Below are 24324 nucleotides of genomic sequence, written 5' to 3'. Positions count from 1 at the left end.
CATAAACTAAAGACTGATTTTCCACATCTAAGAGAAAACAAAAATATCTGGGAAGGTTTTCTAACCTATGCCTCCTTGAATTCTGTTAGTAGCGAGAAGATATCTCTGAATTTTAGTGCTTCCCTCACATCTACTTCAAAGAATATATTTTTTTATCATTCTTATAACATTGGCTACAATATAGCAAGTCTAACACATGATATAGTAAATTTTATAATAAGTTTATTATTATTCCGGCATAAAACAGTATCAAACAAAAATACTGGGATACTCAGAATGGCATGTTAAATCAAATGGTGTATATTACCAATTTGAAAGCTGCAAGTTGCAAGATGATCAATCATTGGTTAAGTCAACAGAATGCATTTTAAATACTTCATCATTTAATGTTATTAAAATAATTTCATATTTGCATACAGAATGTCACATGGCATATTATTTACAAAATAGCTCAATGTCATATAAAATTGTTTACATTCAGTATAGGAACTTAATCATTATTCTGGCTAAATAACAAGAAATCAAACCTATTCCCTGTATGCAAACTCTATTTCTTAAACAAAGTTAAACAGCCTGAATATTTTTCATCTCTTACTCCTCATTGTCAGCTATGACAGCCTCCAGCCAAGGAAAGAGAAACAGCTACCTTTGCTTCTGCCTTACAACTGGCAAACTGTTTTGCCTTACAGTTGATAAAAGATCAGCATTGATGTGAACATTGTCAAACATTACTGCCTTTTATATATGTATAAAAGTCAATTTTTTACCTTACCAAATTAACTTAATCCTGGTCAATCTGTTACTGAACTTCCATACTTGGCCTCTTCAACTTTCATTTGTTGCAGTTTCAGGCTTGGGTATATTTATGGTTAAGCTTACAGAATACGTGAACCGTTGGAAAACAGAAATATTTGAACAGAGTAGGGCTTGCACAGAATTTGCTTTCTTTCAGCATCAAAGAATTTTGGCAAGAATGGGTGAATGACATTTTTAGTGAAAAGAATTCTGTTTCTTCTCTTACTACTCAAACTTGATTCTATGCAAAAACCTGAAATTACACACACGAAATCGATGGGCATTACCGAAGTAACACAACCGAAATACTTCCCGTTTGAAAATTATTTTCTCTTAAAAATAAGTTAGAAGTATATTTGACATACAAGAATTATGTCATTAATAGTGGCAGAACTCTATTTTACACATTTTTCCACTTTCCTGATGACAATGAAGTACCACTCATGTAAAAATAAGGCTGGTAAAAAACTTGAGGGAAACACTTTAGCCAGTATTTTGGTCTATAAAGTTTATGTAGAAAGATCACAAACTAAATTCTTTTCAAGAAACTCAGGATAAACAGAATACCACAAGTTCTCTCAAGGAGCTGACAGAACGCAAGCAAGTGCTTCTAACTGCTATGGGAACTGGACTAAGAACTCAACAATCCCACTGAATGAACATATAGCATGTAAAATATGACAGGCGTAACAGATACCAAAAAAAAAGGGTATCAACTCCTCTGTCCGAATTACAAGTTTTAAATAGACTGCTATTATGGACATTAACAGAATACATCAATAGCACGACTGTGCTGATTTTCATAAGCTTTCAGTACATTTAGAAACTCACATTAGTACTGGGTCACTACTCTGAAGTTTAGCAATATACACTTGTACTCAATGTTTTTACTGTTGCGGTCCAGTGAACAGAAGCTGAAAACATCCTCTAATGATAACAAAAAGTAAAGATGGCCTTTCATTGGTATACTATTAGGTATATGTTTCAAAACTAGTATTTGAAATTAAGATATACAGCCTTATATACACTTATATGCAATCCTTAGATGACTATAAATCCAAATCAGAGAAGTAAAACTGTAAGCCTGTATGTGTATGGAACAGAATACACTGTTATTTGAAGAATAACCATTTCTTGAGGCCTCACATGAAGATGCCAATTAAAAAACACTAATTTCATACCCAAAGTGTCCGCAACTGCGCTCTGTCACATCTACATTTAATGTGTGTTACACGTACATGGTAGTTGTACATAATAAAACTCCATTTGCCACCATCACCCAACAACTGTGTTCCCTGGCTGTGATGTGCAATCGTTAGAAGCCAAATTTTAAAGTTTGTCAAGCATTTTCTGCTATCCTTCCCTTCAGGATAAAAAAAATAAAATCTGACTGTAACATGGATGTGGCTGCACTGAATAATAATTTTATTCCTCTGTTACAGAAGATTTCCTAGGTCTGAGAACAAGATCTTTGATAGAGGCAGTGATTTCCTGGAGCTCTTTTCGAATGGTATCTGCTCCTTCCTCCTCTTCCAGGTTATCTGTTGCATCACCATCTCCATGTTCAGTTTTCTTAGTCTGGCTGATCAATTGTTTCACTACTAATCCCTGGTATTTGACTAACAGAGAATGCTGATCCTGAGGGGAAAAAAACAGAACAAAACAAAGGAATGTCAATGTTACGGAGAAGGTACACAGACCTTTAATTAAAGATTAAATTTTTAAAAAAGCATTCTCCCATTCTTGCCTAAAGAGGGTTAGTGATACATAAATATATTTCCATCAAGGTATTTTGCAACCTAAATTCTGAGAGACATTCAAAGAGGCAGAAAAATGAAAGTGCATACGTGCCGCAAGGACAGGACAATTAACCACTGAAGCAGAAAAGCAATGCAGATAGTAAACATCACCAGTTTTGACAGTTTAGAATATAGACTCTCAATATTTTTACTTTTGAAGAGGTATATCTTTCTTTAAAACTGAATTAGAAAAGTTTAAAAAGCTACCATGCTCTAGCTGGGAGGAAAGAGAGTGTAAAAATTTTCAGTTATAAGAATTATAACATCCTCCCAATACATATCTGTCTCTATGAATAAAGCCACAGTACTAATAAGAGATTGATTTTTAATTTTATTAAAAAAATATTGAAGACAGATCCCTGAAATGATAGGTTTGAAACACAATACAGATCAGAGAAACTGTATATTCTGTACATAAAGTAATGATTAGACATGAAACACAAAGGTGCCAGTCTTATGCAGCAGAAACAGTAACAACTTTTATGTTCTGTCATAGAAAAAAGGTACTTTTCCCTTAAAAAGCTAGAAAGGTATACCTCTGGGATCTTGCCACCTAGGAAATGAATGATCTGTGGTACTGATCTTCCTGGTGCGTGAAGCATACAGTGGGTTGAAAACTGAAATAACAGTACTGATGTCAGGTGCAGAACAAGAGCTGGATCTTCTGTGACTTTTAGCTGTTCAATCAGAGCTTGTCTATGCTGAAACAGGACTTGCCTTAGGAACAGGAATACATTATATAAAAATATGTTTCTCATTCTGTCTTACAGTAGTTGATAATAGACTCTAAAACATATCTAACTTCAATTAATTTTAGTTTTCTCCTCTGACTGACCATTTCTTTATGTGAAATTCCACATTAAAAAAAAAGAAAGCTAGCACTGGTGTCGCTCAGACTTTGAAAGTCCCCTAGAGAATTCATAAACTATGTTGTAGTAAGCAGTCAGTCAAGCAACTTGGCTAAATATAAACTCTCCCCTCCTCCTTCTCCCATGGAATTAGGACTGCTTGACTTTGTATTTTTCAGTTAAACAGTTTGGAAAGAAAGACTGCCTCTTACTTAAACATTATGTACGGTTGCTACCAAACTAACCATCTAACGTTTGTGCAGCAACAGAGCTACATTTCACGTACTGTGCACAGAATAAATAAAATTAAAGTACCTTTCCTTCTTTTTGTCTCCTTTTTTCACCATAATATCACAAATATCCACTGCGGAATCAAGGCATGAAAGAAAATCTTCTACACTCTATTAAAAAATGATATAAATATTTAATCTGTGTTAGCAGATTATAAAAAAGGTTAACTACTGTTCACAATTAATCACATGAACAGATGACTGTGAATACATTTGGAATAAACTATAGAAGAAAAGAGAAAGTAAAAAGTATTTAGTAGAAATTAACTTTATTAATCTTCCAATAGTTAATATACTTAAAATACTAAACCAAACTATAATCCATTAGTCTTAAAAATCAGGAACCTCACAAACAAAATACAAGAAACATTAATCACTTTAAACTGCAGATTCTCTCCGTTTTTACTTTTCTCACCTGCACATAAAAGATACACTGGATTCCATGTGGAAGCAAACAGCTAGGTGACTATCAGTATCAAAATGTAAGGTCACCTTTTCACCTCTTAAAATTCACAGATACGAAAATGTACTTACTCTCACTGACTTACACAAATTCAAAAGATTTTGCCTTCATCCTCTACAGCAGCAGCAGTTATCTACTACACTATGTATGTCAGTTGTTTATTAGGATTGTACCCGCAGAACAGAAAATCTGAACTCAAACATTCTGGATCACTTTACCTTGCCATTCAGAGAAGTATGCAGTTTAGTTAAAGGACCTTTGGTGTCTTCTGACAATTTACCTAAAATCTTGGTCCGGACCTGTATGAGACAAGAACGGAAATAATCTCTAATATTAATTACCATTTTAGCTGTAGGCATATTTAAACAGAAGATAATTAAATATTAAATAAACATCACTGATCTACTTGAGACTGTTAAAAAGGAACTGTTATCTGTGTACCTCACTTGTGATTGTAGAATAATTTTCTGTTGTCATCATTGAATCAGATGCTAGGAAGTTGAAAATAAGGTTTGTAATGTCTGTACAGACAGTCTTCAATAAGTGTTTGGCAAGGTTAGTCTGAGTCTCATCTGTTAAAAGAAATAAGTGATTAAAGTAACTTGTTATAGTTATCTGATTCCTATGACAGTTATCACAGCACTTCCTAAAACGTGGATTCTATCAACCATGAGCAGTATGAGAAAGTTATCTGGATACATGAAGCTAACATCCCTCTTTTGCAGTTGCTTATGGAACATTCTTCAGTGAAAAATGTGAGTTTTCAGGTCTGTAAGTGCATTTTAATGCATTGTTAGTATTTCAAAGATGTATCTGTTATAAGCAGTAAACTAGTTCCTGTCCAACCCTCCTGAACCACTAATGAACAACCACTGCTATCCATCCACAAGTATGTAAAGGAAAAGTCTACAGGACAAGCAGTTAAACAGAAGAGCAAGCACATGACTTTAAGATTGTAACAGTAGAATTTTAGAAAAAAGAGGCTACAGAACACATGTACAAGAACAAGGGTTAATGGGAAATAATTACATTTATTCCTAAACATAGGAATATTGGGGTTTTTTGTTAGTGTTTTCTTTTGTTGTAAGTTTTCTGCAGGGAAAGTTCTAAAAGTAAGCTGAATACAGCAGAGAATCTTGGAAATGTCTACAATATTTTCCTACCACTACTTTTCTGTCACAAAATATAGGTAGCTAAAGAAGACACCTTACAAAGTAACCCACAGCAAAATGAATCTACATCTTTTTGAAAAACTACCCTCAAGTAGCAGCTACTTTCAGCATCAAACCTAAGAGGTTTTAACCCCCTAAGGGGCTTCTTAGAATCAGGTAGTCAATTCTTTCATTAGGCACAGGTGACAGAATGAAGTAAGCTTACTAATTTCCTCCCCAACGCTTCCCCCCGACAATAAAAACTGGAGAGGGATGCAAACACTTTGGAAGGAAGGACAACAACCCACAATTATCTTGGCAGAAGATACAACAGACTGTGGATATGAAATAAAGAGAACGTATTTCAGTTAAGTGTGCAAAGCAATGCACTCCAGCATAAGGTCAGTGTTAGGCAGTGTAAACACATCTGTAAATTTTTCCTTTTTAAACTGTTGCTCTTCTTCGACCTTGAATGTAGATTCTGGAATAAATTCAACATCCTTGAAGGAGCATATTCATTTTTTAAAGTATATATTTATTGTACCTGTGAAATGCTTTGTTCCCTTTTCAAATAACCGGATGTTGTTGTACAAGTTTGAGAATTCCTCCTGCAAGTCCTTCATAGTCTGTCTTCTGCTAGCTCCAGAGGAAGATGTTGAAGACGTAAAAACAGAACGCACAACTTCCTGATAAGTTTTTGTTAAAGGTCTTAGAACAGAGAAGAAGAAAGGAGAAAAAGGAAACATTAAGCAAAGTGTAAAATTGTAGAAGGTTTTTCCAAGTATATCAGCAATAGAGAAAGCTACCTCATTACACAACTCCTAAATGTGAACAAGATGAAAGATAGAAAAGATTTCCAGAAGCAATGCTATTCACAAATTCTTTCAGGGGTCTGTGGACAAATTTTAGATCAATGAGAGCTGTAAGAGGGGGAAGACTTAAGTTGCATTAAAATAGCACAGGCCCTTCTAAAGATGCAGTTACCATTCCACTCCAAGTCTATTCAAGCTTGGGCTGTTACAGTCCTATCATGTCCTTTTTGCCCTGAACACGCATATTCACATCCCCTCTCTTGTATGGAACATCTTTTAAAAGAAGTTCTTCACCTTTGCTTAGGTCAGTTTGTGGACCTAGCTTACTACCCAGTTCACACAGGTACCAGCAGAGCCACAGAAGACAGGGAACATGAACATATACCAAAGGCTGTACAGAAGATGGGACTGGTTAAACCCCAACATGGATCAGTGTAAGGGGGTGGAAATACATCCATGAATCTGAAAATATGCTTGCTGACAAAGGATGCAGAACTACCTACCGCTAAGCAGAAGCATTATTTCTCATTACTGTGTCAGCACGGCTTTCTAATACATAAGCAAGTACGTAACATGGAGCTGCATAGACAACAAATATTGCAGTTCACTTTCATGAGCAAAGTATTTTTTTCTAAGCAAGAAAACAGATTGAAGAGAAGATTCATCTGAAGTGAGTCACAGACTTTCTAACTCCAGTTGAATTACTGAAATTACCTTATTAGATGTTCAGCAAGTTCTGTAATAAGCTCTTCAGGGCAATCCTGCATGTGGGTCTTTAAAACATCCTGAATTTCCTCTTGTGACATGAAAGGGAACTCCGGCTGCTTATTCCTACCTATAGCGGCCATGAGCAACATTCATTGAGAAAACATTGTATTTAGTTTTGCTGCAGTTACTCTGTCGCATGAGACATTGAAGTGCCTCAAAGTCCGAACCTCCACAGAAGAAATGCATTACCAACAATGCAAAAAACCAGTTAAATTTTACACATACAAAAACCATACAAAATTTCTCTTTTGATCACTTAGAAGTTATTTTTTGTAACAGACAACTTAAGTAGTATATGAGGACATGCGTTTTTGGTGAGACATTTCAAACTGCCTGGCCCATCCATTAGTTCAGAAACGATGATGTCACCAAGACCACATAGTCTTTTTGTAAAATGCCAAAACTGACAGAACGTGCCTATTTGAAGAATTTCACAAGGTTGTTAGGTTTTTTTTAAACCTCATTTAGTAAGGTACACAATCATGTAATAGAGAGTATCCTAAACTTGAGGTTACAGTATAAAATTTGAGACACGATCAAGCAAGATATTAAACCAGACAAGAAGTTCCAGTAATAAAATCAACTTACATGCTGCTTGTAAATACATATGAATTAGCACATCTGTATTTTGGATTTGGACAAAATATGAAGTTTGTCTGCATGCTGCAGAATTTAGTTTTTACATATAAGAATGAGATCAGGATGATGACAGGGAACCAGAAAAGGACAGGCATTCGATGTTCCAGATACAGCACAAAACAGGTTTATTCTGCACATAAGGTAACTGAATGGAAATCAATGATGCTCCTAGTTGTGCCACAGTAGCAATGAACAACATACAAGGCTATATAAACAGGTGGAAAGGGAGCTTAAATCAGGTTTTGGAAGGGTCTTTATATTTGAATGGTTACATCGGAATTTATCTTGGGATTTTGGTTCAACCTATTTATTACAATACAGCAATACAAGCAGCAATAATTGTAAAACATGAAAGGCTACACCAAAAAAAAAGGTGATTTAATACTGTTTTACTCAGTAGCTGAGCAGTCTTGAAAAATAACTTCATTTATATGTGGATTACAGTAATCTAGGAGAGTAGTATCATACAAAATTAAGACGCTGTACTTCACAACTTCAAATATCATGTTTAGAAGTATTTTTCAGTCAGTATTGAAAGTCTAGATACTATATATAAAATGGAAGTACACATTTCTGGTACTCCATCGAATAGAAGATATAGCACATAATTATGATTGTTTCATTTGCAACCACTCTTTGCTAGAAGTTAACAATGTAGCTGTTTACTTCTGAGGAAGCCATCCATGCTCCTCCTCCTAACAGTAAAGGTAGAGAAATGAGCACCAATAGGAAGCGATTCAAACTCATCCTGTAATACACATTTAAAACAAGTGAGACAGACTAGGCCTTCAAAGTAGCCACCTTCCTCCATTACAAAGTCAATACTTATAAAGGTAGCTAGCTCAGATGTAGAAGTCTCAGTCAAACAAGATGAATCTTATTTAAAATATTAAAACTTTACTTTGAGTGTATATTTTATCCCTATGAGGAAAAACATCTAAGTACTGTTTTATTGCTATGATTTGTTAATTTAACCTAATTAAGCTTTGGAACTGCATGAGAACTTTTCCATTTATCATACACTATTCAGCAGGCGTTAAGAAACCGAGTATAACATTCATCCCGAAATCTAAGGCATTTCCTACATAAAATAAATTAAAAAAAAAAAAGCTCTTAATTTCCTTTACTTAAATTTCTTTTTTAAAGACTTAAGTTATACTTTTCAGTGAATATGGTATGTCCATTTCATTTAAATAGCAACATCATATCCGTTGATACAATTCTAACTAAATAGTATTCTCATCTTGGTATTTTACCTGACCTGATCAATACAGTGGGGAAAAGGAGAGATGTGGAGAAGCAAGTGATAAAAACATGTCAGTATGAATAGACAGCACCCAAAATAAAATGACAAACCTGTATTAGTTGCTTGCGACTCTTCATCGCTGTCAGCATCCTTTCTTCCTTTCTTCTTGGTTTTCTTAATCTTGATCTCCCTAGCATTACCACCTCCTCCTCCTCTCATGCTTCCACTGCCCTCTGGTGGAAAATTATTTGCTTAGTACACAGTAAAGTTGTAGCACTTAAAAAATTTACAATATTATGGTAATTTATCTGCGTTACTTGTTAATGCTGAATTCAAAAAACAAAACCTGATTCTAAACGTAACCTACAATACATACTCCAGAATCTTAGGGCCATAAGTTTCATTCTTAAGAAAAAAAAGCAACTGAGTCAAAGCTTTGTTTAAGCTAATGTTATTAATAAACACAAATACTAATTATATCAAATGTTCATGTCATTAAAAAAAAAAAAGAACAGTATCTTTTTCCAGCTGAAAACAGATGAGATACAAGTGCCCATAATATAATGGGAGATTTTCTGTTGGCTGAAAATAGCATCCTAGTAAGCATTTAGCATTTTTATTCAGCGATGCTGAGTTAACTGAGCTACTCAAAAATTTTCCAGATAATGTAACTTTGTTAACTTTCAGAGAAAGAAATGCTTACTACGTAGCATTTATCCAAAATATTCTTGGAAGTGTGCATTCAATTAATGAGAACACTAATTCTTTTCCAATATTCCTAGATGACTATAAAGCAACGAGATGTTCCAGTTCTGACAAACATAACAAATTACTTAGTTCACAGGTCCGTAATCCATGTATTCACACTGCAGACAGGATCTCAATTTGCCATACCACAAGGTAAGCTGTTCTGCTGTTTGTTCCCTTTTTCACAGCTTGTTCCCTTCTTTTTTCACTTGAAAGAAATTTAAACTCCAGAACAATTGGTTCTATACATGCACTAAGTCTTGAGAAAGTAGTTATTTTTCCATTTACAGAGAAGGTCCAAGATTTCAAGTAACTACATTATGTAACAGTACTATCATTTAAGAAAAGGAAACACAAAGACAAGATGCTACTACTCACAAAGCTAACTGCATCTGTTACGTGCTATAGATGGATTTTTAAGCATTACTGTGCAGGAACAGCAAATTAGTTCACTTGCAGCTAGCAGCGGATGGTGTACTTGTGAGACCTTCTGAGTTTGTGACCTCTCCAAAAAAAAAAAAAAAAAAAAGAGTTGGTGTTTTTCACAAGCTTATTTGAAAGGTGACTGCATTCAGCTGAGCAGATACAAACTGTTTGTCAACTGTGCAATATACTAGTTATTTTGGAAACAGGCTCCCTTCATTCTGTATTCCACTTTAACAGCCATACAGAAAAGGCTGCAATCTGCAGTCAAGATCTTATCCACAGAGAGACGAAGCAAGAGAGACTACTTCCAGAAAAGCCGTATTTTATGGCAACAGGGTACATGGACTGTAACCTACAGAAAGGATTTCAAGAGTACAGCCTCTATAGATACTTGTTCGTAACAGACTGTTGCAAATGGTATTATAAATAGACACGAGAATTTATCTTGAAAATTTTCATTAATCCAACACATGGCAGAATCTGTATTTGTATGAACCGCATTAACACTACGCCATGTCAGGTTACACTTAAACAATAGGTATTGATATAGTCACGCGCAGACCTTAAGACAGGCAACGTGACATTGGCCATATTCTGCCAATACGTAATAACAACATCTAATCCTTAAACCATGATGTTGATTGTTTTAAGGTAATACACCTAACAGTCCATAAAAAAACACTTCAGGGTAGTGCTTGCTGATGGTGCAGCACACGTTACCTGTGGATATGAATGTGTCTAGACACGTAGTACATGCTCAATAGAGTCTCACTTCTCAGAGGGCTGGAAACCAAAGTAATTCTATTTATGCCAGTTCAATTAAAGTTCAAGCTTTTCTCCTCAGCTATGGCCTAGAAAAATCCGCTGTCTCTTGTGGCAAGAATAATTTTAGTTTCCATGTCAACTCAGTCATGGCCTTTTTAAGAGTAGAAGATAATGTTTTATTTTGCAGATGAGTATATTCAATTAAGCTAGATGCAGCAGTGCTCTAATTCTGTTACTTTCAGTAGCACATAAAACTCTGCATGCGAGTTCAACATAGATTGCTCAGCTGTGCTGTAGCAACACAAGAGCCACAAAAAGTTTTTGGGACTGAAAAGAGAGTCTTTAGTCTGAATAATGTTTTAAAAAACAGAAAGATTTGAAAGAGTTCAAACCACACATTTTTATTCTTCCTCAGATTAAAACGAATAACGAACTAAAAAACGAACATGGATTCCTTGCTTCTAAAGCCAGCTGCCTTGTGTTGGACTAACTCAAGATACCTTTACGGTACTTCCTCTGCACTTCTAAATCCGAAATTAGTTCTCATAGACATAGATCAGATATATTTAAACGTACAGTATAATGATAAGAAATGGTTGGATTATTTCTTAAATATCTTCAGCAATGGACTGGAGGCAACTAATGGACTACAAAATATAGTAACTTTATATTTGAATATTTCCAAGACTAAACAAGCCTCTTTTTTTTTTTGGCTTAAGCCAAATATTGATGCCTTACCTGTTGCTTTCTTTCTTCTTTCATCCTTTTTGTCTTTTTTATTAGCATATGAGTTCTCTAAACCAGAAGCCTGTTTTAAATCTTCTTCAGTGATTAAATTAACAGGGTTATTTTTCATTTCCTAAAATGAAGGACATGCACTTAATAGCAAAAAGATAACACAGCAACAAAAGATACATAAGGAAACATTTAACCCATTTGGCCATTTTTATGTATACTAATCTAACAACGTTTGCCAAGTGCAAAACATGAAGAGACATTTATTCTTCTCTTCGAAATTCAGCATTTGATCATACTGTTAGTGTGATGGTGTTTCTTGAGTCAACTGAATATACATTAAATTACACTGATAACATATACAAACCTTTTCTTCATTTTTGTATTTCAGATGAGACATAAAGTGATGGTAACAGCAAATAGAAAGTCACATAAACTATACTCCAACACTGAACATATATTGCATCTTGACTAATTCAAAAAACTGTACCTTTTCAGCTTTCTGTCGCATCATATCAGAAAATAGATCAGCACAGTTGCTTAGAAATTTCTCACTGACCACAATGGTGTCGCTGAAGACTGAACCTGAAGAATTTTTGTTTAAAGATCTCATCACTTGTTGAAGCAAAATCCCAACATCATCTACTGACAATGAGCTGGGCAGAAGAGTCTAGGGTAAAGAAAATCAAAACCATTTACATACAATAATCTGGTCTAGGACGGACAGACATACTTGTATGTGGATAAACATTTGACAACTGTTAACTCTTTAGAATATATTGCACTTTTAAAATTAAACTAGTAATTTAAGAGTAAACACTATTTTAAATCTTCTAACATCCAAAATCAACATTGCTCTTGAATATGTGTTACCTCTGGGAAAACGCATTGCAACTTCTTCAAAATGCAGCTCAACAGATACACAGTAACACCAAACACAAAACAACAGCAGGCCTCCTTACAAGCAACAAAGTATGCTGTAAGGCCTAAAATTAGGATTTAGTCAGGATAAAATGGCTAATATCCCTCTGCTTACCAAAACTGTCATAAGAGTTCAGTTTAAACTTTTTTAAAAAAAAAAAAATCCCACAGAAATATATTGCTCTCTAGCAGAATCCATTAGCACTAATTTTGAAATGAAAGTTAGTCTTAGGTATCTATCAACTGCATACGGATATGTCCTTCCCCTGTTTTTGTTCAGACCAACTTAAAGGCAAATAATGCCTTTTTACTTGTTATTTTACTTAAACCGAATATTGTTGTTTCACAACATGGAATTTTCATTATACATATGTGTAGTTTCAATAAGACAAAATAAATAAATCCAACAACAACAACTGAAAGCGATTGCTTACTGCTACATCTATCCAGTTTCCAGAGCTGATGGCTTCCTCTACAGAGGCTTCAACTTGATCCACAATTTCTTGACCAACACAAGCTGCTCTCAGAAATAAGAGCTGTGTGGACTTATATCTTTTTTTAATGTAGCCTGCTGGGTCAGGGATGCCAAGTCTGTACAGTGCATCAAATTCTATAAAATAGTTAGATGTCTGTTACATTTAAGTACCTTCATATACATACAGGATCTTATGTGGTAATTTTTTTTGAAAGCAGGAAACGAAGAATTACATATAGTTTTTAAACGAGTGAATGCAGCCTCAAGCTGATGCTGACCTAAAAGTTAGTCCAGTACAAGCTGCACCTAAACACAGTTAATAGAAATATGAAGATTAAATCATGAAATATGAAGATTAAATCATGGACATGACTTTGGTCTGAGTTTTGGAAAAAAAAGTTTTTTTCAGATTCTTATATGATTAAGTTTATCTTTGCAATTATATCTTTCCAAAGTATTCTGATATAACATGAACAATATTTCCAATATATACAATGTCAAAATGTTTTGTTCTCAAAAGTTACTCCAATGTACTCATAGAATCATGCAATGCCTCACAAGCAATGCATTTCAACTATTTGGCAGTTTATACTTAGACGTTCTGAAAACATTCAAAGAGTTTGACAGATAGTCTATCAGTCAAGCAATATTACAGAAATACTTAATACTACTACAGTAAATTATGCTGAACCTTTTCAAACAGCAAGACTAACTGTTATTTAGGGACTGGCCCTTTGGGACCATAAGGGTACATTCCTCTGTTTATTCAGGTCCACATTTTCCCATAGCTCCTGTTTTAAAACACCATCGTCCAGCATCACTCAGTTTTAAGCTAGACAGACTTGTTTGGATTCAAATCAGGACACTAGTGCTACCTACTCCAGTTCTACAAATCTTACTTTGGAAAAGGTTCTTCCTGTGCACTGCACGCTTGGCTATCTGCACTATTAACAGCCAAAGTTTGGTTGCAATCTGGACACCTGGACTGAAACTCTAACCACGTGGGTCAAACAATCATCTGGAAAGTTTACAATGAGCAGCCTAAGAAACGTTTTCAGAACAGTAATAAAAGTAGCATTTGTAACTCTGTTTAGCAGTACGGTTCTCTCTCCTGAAATACAGTTCTTTGTGATAAAGGAACACACATCATTGTAAGCAAGATGGTCTTTTAACACAGGAGTATCAACTACTGTATTGATTTCCATCTATTCTTGTGAGGCTTCACTCTAGACTCTAGCTATATTAGAGTAAGACCAATTATCTAAACTAGTTTTAGAAAGATATTTTATCTACGAAAATATAGATTACTTACCTAAGTAACCATTCTGCTTGAAAAAGGAATCCACCCAGTTGCTCTGTGTTCTGGCATAGATGTCTGGAATAAACACAGCCTTATCCTGTCTCCCACCAACCACGGTGCCTTTCAGACGACCAGTGTTAACAAGTTCTTCTAGCACAGCTACAAGAAGAAAATAAATGAAGCAACGTTTTCCACTTCAATATATCCATTAATCAAAACATAGAGATTATTTTACCTGTTTTGTTTCTTCTTTTTTCCCACCCATTTGTTGTTTGTGCTTGTTCTAGTGAAACATTTCCGAGTTCTATCAATTATTTTTAACACTTATTTTTGGGAAAAAGAGTAAAACTTTAATAGATTTTCAAACAATTTTGTGGAGCACTAGCAGTGAACCGGAGTTTTAGAGAAAGGGGGAGAAATGAAAATGCCAATTAATTTTTCTATGATCTCAAGTGCCAGTTCAAAAACTCCAGGACAGAGAAGATGCTTTCACAGGAGATTTCACAGCCCCTACTACAATTATGCCTAGACAGTCTTTTGTTTTAGAACAAAACAACAGGACCTTTGCAGAACTACTGTTATCTCACACTTATTTTTAAAGGTAATTGAGTAATTTGTAGTGTCCTATTAGGTCTCTGTCAAAGTCTGGCAAAACGATAAGCGTCCCTCCATGCCTGTCCTACATCAGCAACACAATATTCAGAAATGAAGAACACCTGTGCTTTCATTATGCTTTGTAATTAGTGTTTTAACCTAAACAATTTCTCATTTCTAAAATTATTTTCTATCATAACTTCATGCCAGCTTAACATGAAAAACAGCATAGCTATGTGATAGAACCAAAGACTATTGTTTATCTTGTCTAACACTAAGTGTTGATTAAATAATTAGCTGTTTGTAAAATATACAAACAGTACACTGAACTTATTTTTTTTTTTCTGGAAGAGACCCAAAACTGACAAAGACCACTTTAAAACACATTGCTAATAATGAGAAACATAAAAAGCGAAGAGTATAAGTAATATCATTAAAAGATACTTTTCAAGTTTTCAGCATTTGTGAAATTGAAATGTATCTCAGCAAATGGATAGAATAAAATCAAATGTGCTCTGGCAGTGAGTAAAAAGCTCTTTGAAACTTATGAAACTGCAGAGGAAATGAAATACAGTAAGAAAAACTAAAGAAAAAGATGAACAAACTCACTAAAAAAAAAACAAGAAAAAGAAAGTACTAGAAATACTCTTAGCCATCGTGATGATTACTGGTGACAGGAAAACACTAGAACCTCAATTCACATTAACACTGTACATGAGCAAAACATGATCATGTACTTGCAGGATCTGTCTGAAAAAGACAGTAACCGCAACTGAAATTTGTTGGGTACTGCAACATTACTATAATGCAGTTTAACAGATTTTCCTTTTAATTTATGAATACCTGGATGGTGCATTCCAAAAAAGAAGAGGGAACCTTAAATTGATTATGTGAAAGTAGAGTGTTTATATGATTTTATTTAAATGCTAAGATTTTAATTTTTAATGAATAAGCTTGTCGCAAAGAACAAGAACTTAAGCAGAGAGATATTATAGTGGAGCTAAAGCATGGAATGCCCTGAAGACAAAAAGACCCAATCAAACAGAAGAGAAATATTAACTTTCATGGGAAGAGACAGAAAACCATTAAAGGATTCTGAAGACCAGCAGCATTTGGTCAACCAGCATATGAGACTAATGATGCTTGAAGCAGCATTTTGGACAGACTGGAGGGGGTAGTCAAAGAAAAGCTGCAACATTAGAAGTGAGAAACAATTAAGTACTGCCTAGAAGTTTTAGCAGTTGGATAGGAAATCTTTATGCATTTCTATTTAAAAGAGGAACTGCAGAAAATAAAAGCAGACAGTTTAAGGATATGCTTTATCTCTCAGCATATAAGGACATTTAACTAAGAACATAGTTGTTAAAACATAAGAAAAGCTCTGCCTCTGCTATCACAGAGAAAAGTGAATAAATAAAATGCCAGAGCAGTTAATGCCATTTGGCTACGTAAAATCTGTCCCCGTTTCTGTGCTTCACTGATAAAACTGCCAGTAGCTAAGGGCAAATAACGAAACAGATGACAAAATGAGTACTGTACTTCTTGCATCATTCTGCCCCCAGAGGCATTTCATCAACACACGCTTTCATTGCTTCAGATACAGAGAACATCTCTTCAGTTACGGATAGCACAAAAGGTTTAACACTTTTTACACTAAGGAGAAACATATTGTTCTTTACTGCAGAATTAAGGCTATATATTAAAATGCTGCTTTGAAAGCATACTTCTAGTAATGAAGAATCTATGAATTCACTAACAAAACCACAAAACAGTCTGAATGAAACTCACAGTAAAGTAAATGTTCTTGAAATCCATACCGAGTGATCAAGTTACTTACAGGTGTAGGCCTTGGAAAAAAAGAAAAACAAACCATTATAAGTTAATGACTTGAAATTGATGTGGAGAATCTAGAAATAAGAGAGGTTACTCCAGATGGACAAAACTACATAGTATGTTAACCCCAGGGTGCTACACTGATGTTTAACACAGCTTACAAGGTTTTAATTTTGAATTACTATGAAGGTATATCTTATAACAAAGTTACAATAATTATTGTAAGGAAACTTTTGCTGTCCCAAGTTTTTCTCATCATACAAATTGACACAGGTGATTATTGATTTAATAAGAAAAAATTATCTATAATCACATGTAGTGAGTAGGCATTAATATGTAACTGACTGGGGAGCGGTGGAATGACAATGAGGATAGATACTCGCCAAACAAATGAGAGAACTATGATTAACATTTTCTTCAGCCAAAAAACTTAAGTATGTTGTGTATTATTATACTTTCCTTGTTCTCCTTTCAAAAGGAAGTCCCCATTTCAAAAAAGTGAGTCTAATATAACTAAATATTTCACCCTAGGAACTGAACTACACTTAAAGAAATCTATCCATAGGTCTTTATTTTCTTTTCTTTTTCAATTGCAAGTGAATTTGGTTCATAAAGACCTATAGTAAAAATATTTTAATATGTGGTTGCAGGTGTTGCAATTTACCGAGTAATTGCAGTGAAGAGACCACGAATGCGTGCTCGATGCCGGGACACAAAGGCTTCTGTAAAAATTACCCCACGGTTTTCCTGGTCTAGTTGTCCGTGAATAATTCTACCCAAACGCCTGGATAATGCCTGTAAACAGAAGCTGGGATGACTGCTAAAATTGTATATTAACAATGTTAAACAAAAATCAATTAAAAAATCTGTATTAACAGATCAGCAAATTAGTTTTGCTAAGACAGACAAAATATTCAGAAATGAGGACTACAAGTGGAAATTATTATTTAGGTATCTTGAGAATGTGTCCTACTACACATAAGTTTATGCCATTATGGCCCACACTCCAACCTTCAGGGAGTTCAGCTTTCCTAACAATGCCCTCTTCTATCAGATATATGTGCATCTAATGACGAAAGAAAACTTTGCAAAAGAAGTAAGTGTGGTTTGAAGATGCACAATGAAAACTAAGATTTAACCTTTGTATTAATTTTGTATGAACCAGTGGCAGATGAATTAACTATCCATTTTTTCAAACAGTTAAGACAAAAATTAGCAACAATAAACACAAAAGAAAGAGGCGCGAACAGTTTATAAATGTGCATCCTTGCAAAGTGAACTAAACCCAGGAAATATTGCCCAGGAAACAAAGAGAAATCATGTAATAATTTTTGTATGTTAGAAATGTTTTTGTAGAAGCTGATCATGCGACAAATATTAGAGGAAATCTGCTCATAAATTGAGAGTCAGCAAGGTTGTCTGTGGTACCTAATATGACTGTTCACCTAACAGATCCTCAGGATTACCCTTTGAAAAAAGTATCTTCCAAACAAAATCCAACCTTGACTGAAAGTCAACAATGGTAGGAGAATTCTCCCTAATCCTTTAAACACTACAATAGTCACTAACAAAGGTAAATGGTTTTTTGTTTCTACTCTGAATGTCTGGCTTCAGCCTCTAGAATGTTTATTTTACCTTTTCTGAATAAACTGAAAGGTCTCTACCATTGTATTTCTGCTTCCTGGGTAGGTAACGAGACTGATGAAATTACCCCTACATCTTTAATTTCAAACAAATAAATTCTCAGATCTTACACTAATCTAATCTGTTCCTAACATTACTAATCCTAATCTGTTCCTAACAGTCACGAAGATTCTAAAGAAATTTTGCCCAGTAGTGAAAAGGCAAACATCAACCTCAATGTGTGAATAGCTGTCACGCTGCAACCTTTATGTATCTAATACTTTTCTGCTTAGAATGACAAGCAGCTCATCACAATTAAAGCCACGGATAACGTAAAGATAACAAAAGAAGGTGAACACAATCAATTCTACATTTGCTAGGTTGGTGGCGTGCATCACCTGTATCAGGAAGTCTCCTGGAAGGTCGTATGCCTTGCAGAGTTCTGATATTGTCACCTGGCCAGTTTCCTGTAGTTTATCGTTTATTTCTTCTGCTAATTGATCCAGGTAACTCCTATTTAAAAACAAGAAAAAAAAACCCAACACATTAAGTGTGAAATTCAAGATCAACCTGTAAGCCACATGCTGAATTATTAACTGACCTGGCACTATACCTCTTTCTGTTGCATCTTTACAAAAATAAACTGAAAGTTCTTTTAAATGAATAAAGGAGAAAATGTTTTTTTAAAAAGGCTGCTAACTAGGTAGCTAGTATTAAAATTGGCCATTTATCTGCTTGTATGAAACTGTCAAAAAGCAGGAATAGGAAAACATTATATGTCAATGAGACTTAAAAAAGCGCTTTAGTGAGCAAGATAGGTCTTAATTATTTCAAGAGAGCCAGGAACTTCACATTCTTTGCCAAGAATAAATCCTGCAGCACGATCAATAATAGAGACAATCCCATAAGAGTATTACTTCAGTGGTTGTTAGTGTGCTGAATGCCATGAAATAACTTGCTCATAACATCTTAGGCTTGTGAGGTAAAGCAAGAAGTGGGAAAAAATGAGAGCCACAGAGCAAATGAGATTTGGCTGCTGCACACAAAGACACTGGGTAAGAAATGAAGCCTCGTAAGTGCAGGATACTGGGCAGACACATTCAGTAAGGCCTTTGCTCCACTGGATGTTCTGCTGAGCTAGGCTTCACTCGCCATTTGGAAAAGAAGCACTGATCACCACCAAGCAGCCCTAGTAGCAGTCAAGAAAATATGTATTTCACTTCAAAAGCAACAAAGACTGGCTATCGCTTTTAGTCTGCATTTTAAAAAATAAGAGAGATGTGAATTATTGCTGCTGAAAGTACTCACTCATTTATAAGCTGTCCCAGTACAAGCTGAACAGTTTTTTCAGATTTAACGATGTCGTTAGCTCTGTTTTCAATGTGCAGAAGGTCCACATTTATTACCTAAAAAAAACCCCCAACGAAACCTCTTATCAGAACTTGAAATTGAAATTATTTCTCAAACATTGAGATATTATACTTACACATTCCTGTGTCTTGAGGAAAGCTGCTTTTATTTTTTTCTACTATTGCATACATACACAGTTAATCTGTGATTTGGAATAAAGCAGCAATGCTTTAGGGGGAAAAAGGTCTCTTTGCAACTGTGACAAGGTTAAAAGAAACCTATATAATAAAAAATTCCAGGAAGTTACGAACAGAAAATACTAAATTGTCTTTCAGAAAGATTTTCTGATTCCAAGTAATTTTATTCAAGCCAGAAGGGAACATTAGTCACTAAGGAAGACTACTGGGGGATAAAGATTAGTGGAGACAAGAGATTAATGAAGGAAGAGAGAAGATCCAAAGAGGCATGCAAATTTAATTATGCATGCTCCTGCAGCTTTAAATTTAAATAGGAAACATATTTCTTTTCTAGTTTACAAAGGAAGAATTCATAAAGAAAATCTGTACGTTTTAGTGGTCATTGCAGAGGTCCTAGATTATCATTAAGCAGAGAGGAGCTTTCATAAAGCAGTAAATGGATGGATTAAGTAATCTGCAGTACTGTGACATGAGCTACCAGCTCTTCACAAAGTTTGTTCACTTTTAAAAAAATAGCTGGAGTATAACTGATGAACTCCATATTTACAATCCACATGGCAAAGAAAAGAAAGTAGTATATAGTTTTGTATTACCAAAAAGTTACCTGTTGTAAGTCAACAATGTTTACTCGACCTTCAAAAAAAAGTACAAATATACTTTTAGTACATAAAACATGCTTGAACAGATTTAGAATATAGCATAGTCCATCGTGCACATAATATTTCTTCACTACTTTTTTGTAGACCAATTAAACCAACTTCAGCTTTATATATTGTCAAATCACAGAAACCACAGGTGGTCAATGCAAGATATCCCACACTGTTCTATCCTACGGCCTGGCTGACAATCCAATACAGAAATTCCAGAAGTAAAAATCACTGTTCAGACTCCCTCCCAATTAGTTTTTGCCTTCAGGCTGATCTGGATTTGACCACTAGTCCACAAGTATCAATACAGGGATTGCCAAAACCTTCTACCTTTGTATGATGCTACTAACAAAACCCAGCAACTTTAAATTCAATTCAAGCTATAATACTGATAGGATACACAATGGCATAACACAAACTGAGGCATACTTGTGGTAATCGTAAGAAAATGACTAATTTGTATGCATGTAATAAGGAAGTTAATTTTCCAAACGTACAATGCCATGAAATTTACCCTTAAATATAACTAAAAGTACAATACACTGTCTTCTCATTAAAATCATTGACAAAAAGCAGTTTGAAGCATATTTGCTTCCTTATACATCTAAGTCAGATCTTACAAAGCAGATGGCTCTTCATACTGGTAAAATAAAAGACCTGTCAATGACAGGTCAATTTAAAAATATTATTATTACTAATGACAAGAAAGAAGAATGATTCTGAAATTCTGAGTCAAGGCCAAACATCTGTGCCAGGTACTTAACCATACTAAAATACCAAATTTCCTTCAAAAGGGTTCTTAGACCACTTCTGCCTCAGAAATTCTGCATGGGTGAAAATGAACCATGTAATGTATCTTGATATGCTTACCTAAAAGCTTAACACAGATCTGAATTGAAAATAAAATAGCAGTAGGTGAATTAATGTGTAGGTGAAGCAACAGTAAGCAAGCTCACTTTTTTTGCAAGATTAAGGGTACTGAAGAAAACTTTCAAATTCTTTCTGTAGTCTTCAAAATTAGCTTCCAAATCCAGAGGAAGAAAGCAAATGCCACACTTACCACCACAAACGTGAAGCTCATCCCGGATCTCCCTACTAATCTGTGCTGGAGTGACATACTCTTTTCCATCAAGTGTATGCACTACTTCCAACTGCTTTTCCGCAACCAGTTTAGTGACAATTTCTATACAGTTCCGTTCTGACAATCTATCAACAGCATAAAGAATAATCAGTTATTCTAAGTAAGTACTTGCTAAAATTACCTTTAAATTGATGTTTCAAAAATACTAAACACAGGAAGTACAACGAAGATTACTTGCTGTTGTGTGAACACCTTTTAAGACAAAAAACTAATTTCAGGATCCTACTTATTGCCCCCCAAATTATCCATATGGCTTCACTTATGGGGGTCATCTCTCTAAAACAACTTTTACGCTTTCCTGAACAGCTGTCAGCCCCTTTTGCTGTAAGAATGCACCTGCCCATAAATTTAGGAATGGTTGTGCCTACAGATTTTGTGTTTTTGATCCTTCTGTAATATTACTTTTTTTTTTTTTTGCTGGTTTGGGATTTTTTTTCTTTAATAAAAACAAGTTCTAGTCAACAACCTCAACTGCTCAACAACACGTAGGAAGAAACAGAGCACTGCAGCCGTGACGAAGAACTTGAACTTAAAGGCGACCCACGCACTTTCGTGGACCTGCAGAGGCTCTCCGGGGGCCCTACTGCCCGCTCGGGGCTCACAAGCACTGACACGCGGGTCAGGGGGGACTGCAGAGGGGCAGCGCCTGGCTGAACCCCCGGGACCCCACTGTGTGTCAGCACCGGGAGCCGCGGCACACCGCTCCCTGGGGCCGGGGGGTGGAGGGGGGAAGAGAGGGCCGCCGGCGCGGGGAGGGGGCGCCGGCAGGCGGTCCGCAGCGGCAGGCGGCGGCCTCCAGAGGCCGCAGCGGGTACCGGCGCCGCCCTTCTCACCTGTGGGCCACCTCGGCAAACTGCGCCCGCTGGAAATCGGCCGCCAGGCGCCGAATCTCCTCCCAGGCGGCCGCCATCGCCGCCTCGCCGTGACACGTCAGTCCCCGCCGGGCGGACTACGGGCAGCGAGCGGGGACAAACCTCCGCGCCGCGGCCGCCGACCGAGCGCCGCCTGTCGGGCGAGAGCCGCCCCTGTGCTGCCGGGCCTCGCCGCAGCCACCGTCGTTTGAAAAAAAAACAAGAAAAAAGGAAAAAAAAACAGTTTCCCCACGCGGACCTGACGCCAGAAGCTGGAACCCGGTGGACGTAGGCACGAGAGCAGGCAAACCGTGTTGTCTGCACGAGGCCCAGCGCGGTGCCGTCACGGCTGGCAGCGCTGCGCGGTCAGCGCGAGGGGGGCTTCTCTGACAGGGCGAGGGCTAAAACCTGGTCTGAAATGTAAGCGGAGCTTTCAGCCTGTTTGTGGAAGTATGAGCAACATTAGAAGCTGTCGTTACTGAAAAATGAAATTTAGACTCGAAGTGGGGTATGAGGTAAACGGTGTTGCCGTTTAATGGCACCGCTATGGCGCAGTGAGGGGTGAGCTGAGTTTATTTAGCTGTCGGACCAGAGGTTGGCCGCACAGTTGTAAAGGCCTTTTCGGCTGTTGGATGAAGTTGACTTGTCCGTGGTAACGACGGAGAATACTGCACGCGGGAGGAAGCGTCAAGTCATCAGAGCCTGCCGCCTCCCGCCCCAAAGAGCAGCAGGAGACCGTGAGCTGCCCGAGGCGGGAAAGCAGCCCGTGCTGCTGAGGCTGGGTCATTGTCCTTCCCTGCTTCTTGCTGGTAAAATTCTCCCTTTGGGTACGGATCCTGCATAGCCACTGTTTTCACTGACACTGTTTTTCTCTGCCTTCCAGAAGTTACGGGAAACTGTCTCTGGTATCGTTTGTGTCATGATGGGTGCAGTTTAAATAGTGTGAACAAATACTTTGCAAGATACTGGGACAGTAAATTATAACAGCACGTTTATAGTGGGATAAGTATGTAGCTTCGGTTTTACTGGTCATTTTCTTTGTGATGAGAAACGAGGGGCAGGATTCATGTAGCTTACGCATCTGAAGTTAGTTGTTGAGGTCTGGTCCTGGAGCTAGACAGTGAGGCAAGCTCCTCAAATTGTTATTCAGCTCTTCCTAAAACATACATCTAAGACAAGTTAACTAATTACTCACTGGAGGTGCGTTTTTCTCCATTGCCAAAGAAGACGGCAAGGAAGATGCCTTAGCCAGATCCTTGATTTAGACATCAGCATTGAGGTGGAATAAATAGTGTATTGGAAGGGTAGGGAAAAAATGTGATAGCAATTGTGGGGGCAACTTTTATGAAGATTCCATAGAAACAGGCTACCATAGGGAACATCAAGAAAAAGAACTGGGAACTTAGAGCTGGATTCTTCCTACCTAACCTTAAATGTATCTGAAGTGCTTTAATTATGAGTATAGTCTACAGGCTATGGAGAATCCCACCTGAAGTCTGAATCTCTCTTTGGGCTGGCCAAATTGGGCATTGTAGTTAAGATCCAAAAGTGAAGTATAATGATTTTGACCTTCACTTGAGTGTATGTGACTTGAATTCAAGCCATGGTTGCCAGATCTGTGGAAATAGTAATCTGTAAATAGAGCTGGGTTGTTGTTTTTTTTTAAAGTTTAGAGTTGTGTTTTACCAGTGTGCAAAGAAAGGGGCGGATGAGTCACACAAACACACAGCAGTTATAAGCATATTGATATTTCTAAATTGCAGGTTCTGTTTTGAGTCTGCAATCAAAGAGATTTTATAAGGACCCTTTTCTTTTAAGATGTGGGTACATGTGCACAACATGTGCGTTAATATTTTCTATACCTAATTGTTATTCAGGTAACAATTCAGATTTTTTTTTTCTGTAGAC

The 24324-nt window shown here is 36.4% G+C and overlaps 1 protein-coding gene across 1 annotated transcript; it reads right to left on the bottom strand.

The window, feature by feature from the left end:
• Positions 1 to 205: 205 nt before the first annotated feature.
• UFL1 (UFM1 specific ligase 1) lies at positions 206 to 22578 on the bottom strand. Its single transcript, XM_075145516.1, has 19 exons — positions 22399 to 22578; positions 21485 to 21630; positions 20382 to 20410; positions 19539 to 19636; positions 18629 to 18743; positions 17272 to 17402; positions 16563 to 16621; positions 14193 to 14339; positions 12840 to 13015; positions 11975 to 12154; positions 11488 to 11608; positions 8922 to 9044; positions 6873 to 6993; positions 5891 to 6054; positions 4637 to 4767; positions 4414 to 4494; positions 3758 to 3843; positions 3131 to 3311; positions 206 to 2433 (listed from the first exon to the last, which is right to left on the bottom strand). The coding sequence occupies exons 1-19, from the start codon at positions 22473 to 22475 to the stop codon at positions 2221 to 2223; spliced, it is 2379 nt and encodes a 792-aa protein (XP_075001617.1). The 5' UTR covers positions 22476 to 22578; the 3' UTR covers positions 206 to 2220.
• Positions 22579 to 24324: the final 1746 nt, after the last annotated feature.

Source organism: Calonectris borealis, chromosome 3 (assembly GCF_964195595.1).
Source record: "Calonectris borealis chromosome 3, bCalBor7.hap1.2, whole genome shotgun sequence".
NCBI classification, from domain to species: domain Eukaryota; kingdom Metazoa; phylum Chordata; class Aves; order Procellariiformes; family Procellariidae; genus Calonectris; species Calonectris borealis.
The sequence above is the reverse complement of the archived record's forward strand: the minus strand, read 5'-3'. Positions and strand labels throughout refer to the sequence as shown.

What these genes read in the sequence shown, in the direction of transcription:
- UFL1 (XM_075145516.1), bottom strand. Translation starts at nt 22,475, where the DNA reads ATGGCGGCCGCCTGGGAGGAGATTCGGCGCCTGGCGGCCGATTTCCAG. An exon ending in CAGGAGACTTCCTGATACAG is followed by an intron (nt 17,403 to 18,628) that starts GTGATGCACGCC and finishes TTCTGTTTACAG; the next exon opens with GCATTATCCAGGCGTTTGGG. An exon ending in TCAAGAACATTTACTTTACT is followed by an intron (nt 14,340 to 16,562) that starts GTGAGTTTCATT and finishes TTCTTCTTGTAG; the next exon opens with CTGTGCTAGAAGAACTTGTT.